At 48.8% G+C, this 11,360-nt stretch overlaps 1 protein-coding gene across 1 annotated transcript; it reads right to left on the reverse strand.

Moving 5' to 3' along the window:
- Positions 1 to 88: 88 nt before the first annotated feature.
- On the reverse strand, positions 89 to 9,950 carry LOC109877111 (fatty-acid amide hydrolase 2-A-like). Its single transcript, XM_031814827.1, has 9 exons — positions 9,730 to 9,950; positions 9,031 to 9,240; positions 8,375 to 8,494; positions 3,874 to 4,009; positions 3,645 to 3,762; positions 2,885 to 3,004; positions 2,670 to 2,781; positions 2,046 to 2,234; positions 89 to 1,866 (listed from the first exon to the last, which is right to left on the reverse strand). The coding sequence occupies exons 2-9, from the start codon at positions 9,236 to 9,238 to the stop codon at positions 1,637 to 1,639; spliced, it is 1,233 nt and encodes a 410-aa protein (XP_031670687.1). The 5' UTR covers positions 9,239 to 9,240; positions 9,730 to 9,950; the 3' UTR covers positions 89 to 1,636.
- Between the last annotated feature and the right edge of the window lie 1,410 nt (positions 9,951 to 11,360).

An 11,360-nucleotide genomic window follows, 5' to 3' on the forward strand; every position in this document is an offset into this window, starting at 1 on the left:
CCAGCCTGAAGTGTACCATTGCTGCTACAGGGAAATATAATGGTCCGTTTCACAGAGAAAATGTCAAAAACACACTTAGGAAATACAATGTTGTCCTCAGTATAATGTACATTTTATTATAATATTTGTTCTGGCATAATTGTAGGACAGTAACCATTGACATTTAATATGAAACATTATCAACGATATCCTTTCAAATGATCATAATGTGCACATGTCTTTATACAGTAGATCACGTTAACTTGTTGAATAAAGCGCCAATCATTGAAGAGATGTGGTATATCACATCACCCATCAATTACCCGTCATTTCAACATGGACTACACCATAACACATGACATTCTCATAATACCGTCTCTCTCCAATCAGGTTCCAACATCTCGTTAGTGGTGGACAAATACAGTGTAGAGAGAAAACCTTATTGGACATTACACAACAAAACCCTGACGCAACATATAGCTGTCGGACAGTCACCACCTGCATCCCAAATGGCACCCTATTCCCGATATAGTGCGCTACTTTTGACCGGGACCCATAGTAGTGCAATATATAAGTAGTGCACTATGAAGGGAATAGGGCTCTGGTCAAATGTAGGGCACTATGAAGGGAATAGGGCTCTGGTCAAATGTAGGGCACTATGAAGGGAATAGGGCTCTAGTCAAATGTAGGGCACTATGAAGGGAATAGGGCTCTGGTCAAATGTAGGGCACTATGAAGGGAATAGGGCTCTGGTCAAATGTAGGGCACTATGAAGGGAATAGGGCTCTAGTCAAATGTAGGGCACTATGAAGGGAATAGGGCTCTGGTCAAATGTAGGGCACTATGAAGGGAATAGGGCTCTGGTCAAATGTAGGGCACTATGAAGGGAATAGGCCTCTGGTCAAATGTAGGGCACTATGAAGGGAATAGGGCTCTAGTCAAATGTAGGGCACTATGAAGGGAATAGGGCTCTAGTCAAATGTAGGGCACTATGAAGGGAATAGGGCTCTAGTCAAATGTAGGGCACTATGAAGGGAATAGGGCTCTGGTCAAATGTAGGGCACTATGAAGGGAATAGGGCTCTGGTCAAATGTGGGGCACTATGAAGGGAATAGGGCTCTGGTCAAATGTAGGGCACTATGAAGGGAATAGGGCTCTGGTCAAATGTAGGGCACTATGAAGGGAATAGGGCTCTAGTCAAATATAGAGCACTATGAAGGGAATAGGGCTCTGGTCAAATGTAGGGCACTATGAAGGGAATAGGGCTCTGGTCAAATGTAGGGCACTATGAAGGGAATAGGGCTCTAGTCAAATATAGAGCACTATGAAGGGAATAGGGCTCTGTTCAAATGTAGTGTACTATATAGGGGGTCATTTGGGACACAAGCCAGGAACACACAATGACAGGACACATAAAGGCTCTTTGGACAAGCATAGGGCACTTTGTGACGAAGACACAACAGACATACTGTAGTGGACGAGTGACTCAGTAACCTGGCGACAGTCTGTTGTTAAAGAATGAATGACAAGGCTGGACGACTGACAGGACGGCATGTGCAAACAGACAGTGTGAGTGTGTCTGCCTGTCTGTGTCAGTGCATACATTCCTCTGTCTTCTAGGACTGTCATTCATCCCAGAATAAACATCTCTGTATATTCACGATGCAGTCGTTGACGCCCCGCGCCGGGTATCTAGCTGGGTGGTGGCCGTGGCGATGCTCCCCGGGTCTCTCCAACCGCCGAAGGTCTTCTCCAGGAACACAGCGGTGGCCAGGGAGAGACGGTCCTGCTGCTTCCCCACCACCAGCTGCAGTCCCAAGGGTAAACCCTCCTCGCTCAGCCCCAACGGACACTGGGTCACCGGAAGGCCCAGAATGTTAAAGATACCTGTGAGGGATGAGAGAAGGGTACCGTGTCAGAGCTGATAAAAATGTGGAACTGTACTTCAGGCAATGGCTGTCATTTAGGGTTAGATATTTTCCTGACCAGGTAAAGATCATACGAGGCTCTGCAAACTACTGCCTACCTTCCACCACTGACACCAAGCTAGCTAAAGCACCACTGACCAGTATAGGAGAAGTTGAAGGGGGTGAAGAGGGGATGGTGGTGTTTGGGGGCGAGGTGCGGGTGAGAGGGGTAGAGCAGCACCCCGTCTGTCCCCAACAGTTCCTCCAGGTCCTTCTGGAGAGACTCCTTCTGCTGCAGGATCAACTGGGTGGGCTGGGACCTCTGGAACATCTCTACCAGGACCAGACCTGAGAGAGAAGGTAGAGAGAGAGGCAGAGAGAGAGAGAGAGGTAGAGAGAGGTAGAGAGAGAGAGGTAGAGAGAGGTAGAGAGAGGTAGAGAGAGAGAGAAAGAGAGAGAGTGGCAACGAGAGGGAAAAAGGACAGTCATTTGTATGTACCAACACACTCCCAGTCTGACGTGGGTCGGGACCAGTGAAACATCTCTACCAGGACCAGAACTGAGAAGAGTTCTGGTTATTTCATTTACAACAATGTGCCCCACTTTGAAGAGCACTGAGTTAAATGAAAGACCATATAACATTATCCCCAGTTACAGACAACATGACATAGTAGACAAGGGAGAGAGAGAAAAGGAGGGAGGAACAGAGAAGTAGGGGAGGCCTACTACATGTCCTTAAACAATCACACACCATCACATAACCAACACATAACAATCACACACCTATAGCAGCCACGGTGTGCTTGGAGAGTCCCACAGTCCACTTAGCCATCTCCCATAGAGGCCACACCTTCTTCCCATGGTCAGACATCAGCTCTGCAAACGATGTGGGCTGCTGTTGGACGAACAGGCATATAGACCATTAAGGCAATACTATACATTCAAGCACTCACCATGCACTCAGAGACGAGCAAAAACTCACACAAATAGATACACACCTTTCCATCCTTCCCCGGGGCTCCCATCATCGCACTCCAGATCTGGAAGGAGTATTTGAGCTGAGGAATCTTCAGCTGCTGAACTTTGACCCCCAGGTCTGCCTCCAGACGCTCTACCACCTGGGGAAGACATGGTGACACTGAATTCTCTAATGTTCTCTCCCTCCCTCTCTCTATTTCCATCTTCTAATCTTCCTCTGTCTCTCCTGATTCAACCATTTCCCTCATCTCTTATCTCCTTCTCTCTCTCTACCTCCTTTGCTCCATCTCCCCCTTTCTTTCTCCAACTCACCCTCCTCTCTCTCTCACCCTCCTCTGAGCCAGGACTAGCTGCTGGTCGACAGGAGACACCTGTCTCCCCCCCCCCCCCTCCCCCCTCTCTCTCTTACCCTCCTCTGAGCCAGGACTAGCTGCTGGTCGACAGGAGACACCAGAGGAACTCTCCTGTCTCCCTCCCCTCCTCCCCCTCTCTCTCTCTTACCCTCCTCTGAGCCAGGACTAGCTGCTGGTCGACAGGAGACACCAGAGGAACTCTCCTGTCTCCCTCCCCTCCCCTCCTCCCCCTCTCTCTCTTACCCTCCTCTGAGCCAGGACTAGCTGCTGGTCGACAGGAGACACCAGAGGAACTCTCCTGTCTCCCTCCCCTCCTCCCCCTCTCTCTCTCTTACCCTCCTCTGAGCCAGGACTAGCTGCTGGTCAACAGGAGACACCAGAGGAACTCTCCTGTCTCCCTCCCCTCCTCCCCCTCTCTCTCGCTTACCCTCCTCTGAGCCAGGACTAGCTGCTGGTCGACAGGAGACACCAGAGGAGAGCCTCCATCGTGAGGAACAGAGAAGAACCGTAGTCTCTTCAGATCCACCTCAGACGACAGAGACAACCTGCAGAGGGGGAGGCAGAGAGAGAGAAGACATGGTCATATCTGGGTGTTATTAACGTCTAGTCAATGTTCATCTGTGCATGTTGTCGTTTTTGTTGTTGCCCCTCTGTACCTGTCAGCGTTGGCTCCTCCCATAACTCTGAGCATGGGCAGCAGGTCCTGGGCGTAGCGACACATTGGGCCTGTACACAGGAAACCAGGCTGCTGCCCCGAGGCCGGGGGGAACTGACCCACGTTAGATACTACACCTAGAGAGAGAGAGAAAAAGAGAGAGAGAGAGGTGAACTGACCCAAGTTAGATACCACACCTATACTGTAGAGAGAGGAGAACTGACCCACGTTAGATACCACACCTATACTGTAGAGAGAGGAGAACTGACCCACGTTAGATACTACACCTAGAGAGAGAGAGAGAGAGGAGAACTGACCCACGTTAGATACCACACCTAGAGAGAGAGAGAGAGAGAACTGACCCACGTTAGATACCACACCTACAGAGAGAGAGAGAGGAGAAGTGACCCACGTTAGATACTACACCTACAGAGAGAGAGAGAGGAGAACTGACCCACGTTAGATACCACACCTACAGAGAGAGAGAGAGAGAGGAGAACTGACCCACGTTAGATACTACACCTACAGAGAGAGAGGAGAACTGACCCACGTTAGATACTACACCTACAGAGAGAGAGAGAGAGGAGAACTGACCCACGTTAGATACTACACCTACAGAGAGAGAGAGAGAGGAGAACTGACCCACGTTAGATACTACACCTACAGAGAGAGAGAGAGAGGAGAACTGACCCACGTTAGATACTACACCTACAGAGAGAGAGAGGAGAACTGACCCACGTTAGATACTACACCTAAAGAGAGAGAGAGGAGAACTGACCCACGTTAGATACTACACCTACAGAGAGAGAGAGAGGAGAACTGACCCACGTTAGATACTACACCTACAGAGAGAGAGAGAGGAGAACTGACCCACGTTAGATACTACACCTACAGAGAGAGAGAGAGGAGAACTGACCCACGTTAGATACTACACCTACAGAGAGAGAGAGGAGAACTGACCCACGTTAGATACTACACCTACAGAGAGAGAGAGGAGAACTGACCCACGTTAGATACTACACCTACAGAGAGAGAGAGGAGAACTGACCCACGTTAGATACTACACCTACAGAGAGAGAGAGAGAGAACTGACCCACGTTAGATACTACACCTACAGAGAGAGAGAGGAGAACTGACCCACGTTAGATACTACACCTACAGAGAGAGAGAGGAGAACTGACCCACGTTAGATACTACACCTACAGAGAGAGAGAGGAGAACTGACCCACGTTAGATACTACACCTACAGAGAGTGAGAGGAGAACTGACCCACGTTAGATACTACACCTGTCTAGAGGGAGAATAATGGACAATATCAGTAGAACACCCAGAAACACACACACACCTGCAAGCAAACAAACACACACAAAGGACGTGTGTTCATGTATGTTGATGATTCAACCATATATACATCAGCAACCACAGCTAATGAAGTCACTGAAACCCTTAACAAACAGTTGCAGTCTGTTTAGGAATGGGTGGCCAGTAATAAACTGGTCCTGAACATCTTAAACTAAGAGCATTGTATTTAGTACCAATCACTCCCTAAGTTCTAGACCCCGGCTGAATCTGGTAATGAATGGTGTGGCTGTTGAACAAGTTGAGGAGACTCAATTACTTGGTGTTCCCTTAGATTGTAAACTGTCATGGTCAAAACATACAGATGCAATGGTTGTAAAGATGGGGAGAAGTCTGTCTGTAATAAAGAGACACTCTGCTTTTTGACTCCACAAAGAAGGTCCTGCAGCCTCTAGTTTTGTCTTATCTTGAGTATTGTCCAATCATGTGGTCAAGTGTTGCAAAGAAAGATCTAGTTAAGATGTAGCTCATTGTAATCAGAGGGCTGATATAAATACTATGCTGCCAGTCTCTCTTGGCTAATAGTTGAGAAGAGACTGACTGCATCACTTCTTCTTTTGATAAGAAACTTTGTGTTGAAAATCCCAAATGGTTTACATAGTCAACTTACAGTGCATTCGGAAAGTATTCAGACCTCTTAACCTTTTCTACATTTTGTCACGTTAGAGCCTTATTCTAAACCAGATTAAATAGTTGGTTTCCCCTCAACAATCTCCACACAATACCCCACAATGACAAAGCAAAAACAGTTTATTTTTCTTTTTATGTTTGCTAATGTATTAAAAAATAATAATAATAATAATATCTGAATTACATAAGTATTCAGACCCTTTACTCAATACTTTGAGGCACCTTTGGCAGTAATTACAGCCTTGAGTGTTCTTGGGTATGACGCTATAAGCTTGGCACACCTGTATTTGGGGAGTTTCTCCCATTCTTCTCTGCAGATCCTCTCAAGCTCTTTCAGGTTGGATGGGGAGCATCACTGCACAGCTATTTTCAGGTCTCTCCAGAGATGTTCGATAGGGTTCAAGTCCGGGCTCTTGCTGGGCCACTCAAGGACATTCAGAGACTTGTCACGTAGCTACTCTTGCGTTGTCTTGGCTGTGTGCTTAGGGTTGTTGTCCTGTTGGAAGGTGAACCTTGGCCCCCGTTTGAGGTCCTGAGCACTCTGGAGCAGGTTTTGATCTCTCTGCACTTTACTCTGTTCATCTTTCCCTCAATCCTGACTAGTCTCCCAGTCCCTGCCGCTGAAAAACATCCCAACAGCATTATGCTGTCATCACCATGATTCACTGTAGGGATGGTGCCAGATTTCTCCCTCTATGACTCTTGGCATTCAGGCCAAACAGTTCAATCTTGGCCACAGCACCTCAGCCACGCTCAAGGTCCTAAACGATATCATAACCGCCATCGATAAGAGACATTACTGTGCAGCCATATTCATCGACCTGGCCAAGACTTTCGACTGTCAATCACTACATTCTTATTGCAGACTCAACAGCCTTGGGATCTCAAATGATTGCCTCGCCTGGTTCACCAACTACTTCTCTGACAGAGTTCAGTGTGTCAAAACGGAGGGCCTGTTGTCCGGACCTCTGGCAGTCTCTACACAGGGTTCAATTCTCGGGTCGACTCTCTTCTCTGTATACATCAATGATGTCGCTCTTGCTGATTCTATGATCCACCTCTACGCAGACGACAAGATTCTGTATACTTCTGACCCCTCTTTGGACACTGCGTTAACTAACCTCCAGACAAGCTTCAATGCCATACAACTCTCCTTCCGTGGCCTCCAATTGCTCTTAAATACAAGTAAAACTAAATGCATGCTCTTCACCCGATCACTGCCCGCACCTGCCTGCCCGTCCAGCATCACTACTCTGGACGGTTCTGACTTAGAATACATAGACAACTACAAATACCTGGGTGTCTGGTTAGACTGTAAACTCTCCTTCCAGACTCACATTAAGCATCTCCAATCCAGAATTGGCTTCCTATATCGCAACAAAGCATCCTTCACTCATGCTGCCAAACATACCCTCGTAAAACTGACCATCCTACCGATCCTCGACTTCGGAGATGTCATCTATAAAATAGCCTCTAACACTCTACTCAAAAAATTGGATGCAGTCTATCACAGTGCCATCCGTTTTGTCACCAAAGCCCCATATACTACCCACCACTGCGACCTGTACGCTCTCGTTGGTTGGCCCTCGCTTCATACTCGTCGCCAAACCCACTGGCTACAGGTTATCTCCAAGTCTCTGCTAGGTAAAGCCCCGTCTTATCTCAGCTCACTGGTCACCATAGGAGCACCCACTCGTAGCACGCGCTCCAGCAGGTATATCTCACTGGTCACCCCCAAAGCCAATTCCTCCTTTGGTCGACTTTCCTTCCAGTTCTCTGCTGCCAATGACTGGAACGAACTGCAATAATCTCTGAAGCTGGAGACTCATATCTCCCTCACTAGCTTTAAGCACCAGCTATCAGAGCAGCTCACAGATCACTGCACCTGTACATAGCCCATCTGTAAACGGCCCATCTATCTACCTCATCCCCATACTGTATTTATTTATTTAAAATGCCACCAGGGGTCTTTTCACAGTCCCCAAATCCACAACAAATTCAAGAAAGCGTACAGTATTATATAGAGCCATTATTCAATGGAACTCTGTTGCTCAAATGAACAGCAAACCTGGTTTAAAAAGCAGATAAAGCAACACCTCACGGCACAACGCCTCTCCCCTATTTCACCTAGATAGTTTGTGTGTATTGTATTGACATGAAGGCTGTGTGCCCTTTTTAAATGGATGTAGTTCTGTCCTTGAGCTGTTGTTGTCTAACGATGTTCTGTATTATGTTTCATGTTCTGTGTTGGACCCCAGGAAGAGTAGCTGCTGCTTTAACAACAGCTAATGGGGATACTAATAACATACCAAATATTAAAATACACACACATCTGCAATTAAACACAACCACACGCACGATTAGAAGGAACTGGCCCCGTTACAACCTACAGAGACAGCAGATTGGTGTGAGTGTCTCACACACACAGGACGTGTCTCTCTACAACGCGGGGATAGATACAAACCTCCATGTACACAACACTCACACACAGGTGTCAGACTGGATGCCCTCACCTGATGTTGGCTTGTGGCCGAAGATGCCATTGAAGAATGCTGGGATGCGAATACTGCCCCCAACATCTGAGCCAACCCCTATCACGGAACCACCGCCCCCCAAAATACTGCCCTCCCCTCCTGAGAGAGACAGACAGAGAGATAAAGGTCATACTAGATGGTAGTAACAATATATTGAAGGTTGACAGTAAAGGTAACATTCTATTATCTGCTCCATTCCACCGTATTCCCAAACATTCCATTCCACCGTATTCCAAACATTCCATTCCACCGTATTCCAAACATTCCATTCCACCGTATTCCAAACATTCCATTCCACCGTATTCCAAACATTCCATTCCACCGTATTCCAAACATTCCATTCCACCGTATTCCAAACATTCCATTCACCGTATTCCAAACATTCCATTCCACCGTATTCCAAACATTCCATTCCACCGTATTTCCAAACATTCCATCCACCGTATTCCAAACATTCCATTCCACCGTATTCCAAACATTCCATTCCACCGTATTCCAAACATTCCATTCCACCGTATTCCAAACATTCTATTCCACCGTATTCCAAACATTCCATTCCACCGTATTCCAAACATTCCATTCCATTCCATTGGATTCCATCCATTCCATTGGAGAATGACAGCGGTGTAACTAACCGGAGCTTCCGCCTGGTATCCTCTCCAGGTCGTATGGGTTGTTGGTGATTCCATACAGGCGGTTATGGGACTCAAGCCACATGCAGAGCTCACTACAGTTAGTCACCCCCAGAGGAATGGCCCCTGCCCTCTTCAGCAGAGCCACCGGGGGAGCGTCCGTTGCCGAAATCACCCCCCGCCGTGACACCAGCCCTGTGGAGTTAGGCATGCCTGGGGAGAAGAGAGAGAGAGAGAGAGGGGCAAGAGAGGGAGAGGGATGGTAAATGGGGACAGTGAACAAGGCATTGGAACAAACAAGGCTTCTATTTCAACTGTAGTAGTTCAGTAGGTTTCCAATTTCAGCAGGTTTAGACCTTGAGAGTGAGGGAATGGCACAGAGACAGATAGACTTTAGCAACAAACGTTGCATCAAGGACAACCAGTAGGGAAAGAACACTGATTGCAGCACAGGCACAACTACAGGTCAGGGTATTGGCCATGTTGATCATATTATCCTCACTATAAGTAGCATTAGTAGCCTGCCCTGGACGCAAGACTCCATACTTTGGCACCAAACGTTGCATCAAATATTGAAATACAACAGACAGCAGTACTGCTGCAGGTCAGGGCAGTGACCATGTTTACCAGAGTACCAGAGTACATAGAAATAAAGTGACTCTATTCTAACCATCATTAGAAGGAGTAGCATTAGCAGCCTACCCTGGAGGGAGAAGGCCTCTTTGACAGTGAAAGGGACACCCAGTAGAGGAAGCCTGTCCTCCAGAACATCCTCTCCTCCTGTCTCCTCCTCTATCAGCTTATCCACCTGGGCTGCCTCCTGCAGGGCCAATGAAAACCTGAGAGAGATGGGTGGAGGGATGGAGAGAGAGAGGGGTGGTAGGAGGGGCGGACAGAGAGAGAGAGGGGTGGTAGGAGGGAAGGACAGAGAGAGAGAGGGGTGGTAGGAGGGAAGGACCACGAGAGAGAGAGGGGGTAGGACGGAGGACGAGAGAGAGAGGGGTGGTGAGAGGGGAAGGACCAGAGATGAGAGAGGGTGGTAGGAGGGAAGACAGAGAGAGAGAGGGGTGGTAGGAGGGAAGGACAGGAGAGAGAGAGAGAGGAGAGAGAGAGAGAGAGGGGTGGTAGGAGGGGCGGACAGAGAGAGAGAGGGGGTGGTAGGAGGGGCGGACAGAGAGAGAGAGGGGTGGTAGGAGGGAAGGAGAGAGAGAGAGAGAGGGGTGGTAGGAGGGGCAGACACAGAGAGAGAGAGGGGTGGTAGGAGGGGCAGACAGAGAGAGAGAGGGGTGGAAGGGGGGACAGAGAGAGAGAGGGGTGGAAGGAGGGGCGGACAGAGAGAGAGAGAGAGAGAGAGGGGGTAGGTAGGGGCGGACAGAGAGAGAGGAGAGAGAGAGGAGAGAGAGAGAGAGAGAGGGGTGGTAGGAGGGGCGGACAGAGGAGAGAGAGAGGGGTGGTAGGAGGGGCGGCAGAGAGAGAGAGAGAGGGGTGGTAGGAGCGGACAGAGAGAGAGAGGGGGTGGTAGGAGGGAAGGACAGAGAGAAGAGAGGAGAGAGAGGAGAGAGAGAGGGGTGGTAGGAGGGGGCGGACAGAGAGAGAGAGAGGGGTGGTAGGAGGGGCGGACAGAGAGAGAGAGGGGGTGGTAGGAGGGGCGGACAGAGAGAGAGAGGGGGTGGTAGGAGGGGCGGACAGAGAGAGAGAGGGGGGTGGTAGGAGGGGCGGAGAGAGAGAGAGGGGGGTGGTAGGAGGGGCGGACAGAGAGAGAGAGGGGGTGGTAGGAGGGCGGCAGAGAGAGAGAGAGAGGGGTGGTAGGAGGGGCGGACAGAGAGAGAGAGGGGGTGGTAGGAGGGGCGGACAGAGAGAGAGAGAGAGAGGGGTGGTAGGAGGGGCGGACAGAGAGAGAGAGGGGTGGTAGGAGGGGCGGACAGAGAGGGAGAGGGGGGTGGTAGGAGGGGCGGACAGAGAATAGGAGGTAAGAGTAGGGAGGATGGGAGTGTGGTTGACTTGAATGCACAGTGAAAGTAGGTGTCCTCTCTCATTACACACCCTCTCTCTTACCTGTCTTGACCATTGCATTGATGAGAAGGTTAATCTCTTGGGATGCGGTTATGTAGGTCTGTACCACCTCCACACTGGTTACTGAGCGAACAGGGGAATTATATCTTACAGTCTGATTCATCAAGATATGCTGTGGCCAAATGCCACCTATTCTGTTAGTGCCTACTTGACCAGAAGTAGTGATTTACATAGGGAATAGGGTGCATTTGGGATACAATATGATCAATCCAAAAAAAAATGAGAAGCACAACGGTGAATATTTAAGGATGAATATGTCT

This window comes from Oncorhynchus kisutch, unplaced genomic scaffold (assembly GCF_002021735.2).
Source record: "Oncorhynchus kisutch isolate 150728-3 unplaced genomic scaffold, Okis_V2 Okis07a-Okis12b_hom, whole genome shotgun sequence".
NCBI lineage: Eukaryota > Metazoa > Chordata > Actinopteri > Salmoniformes > Salmonidae > Oncorhynchus > Oncorhynchus kisutch.

Bases quoted from the DNA above. Each gene is read 5' to 3' on its own strand.
- LOC109877111 (XM_031814827.1), bottom strand. From the start codon at position 9,238: ATGCCTAACTCCACAGGGCTGGTGTCACGGCGGGGGGTGATTTCGGCA. The intron at 2,235-2,669 runs GTGTGTGATTGT...CTTCTCTCTCAG, and splicing joins GCACACCGTGGCTGCTATAG to GTCTGGTCCTGGTAGAGATG. The intron at 1,867-2,045 runs GTCAGTGGTGCT...CATCCCTCACAG, and splicing joins CTTCAACTTCTCCTATACTG to GTATCTTTAACATTCTGGGC.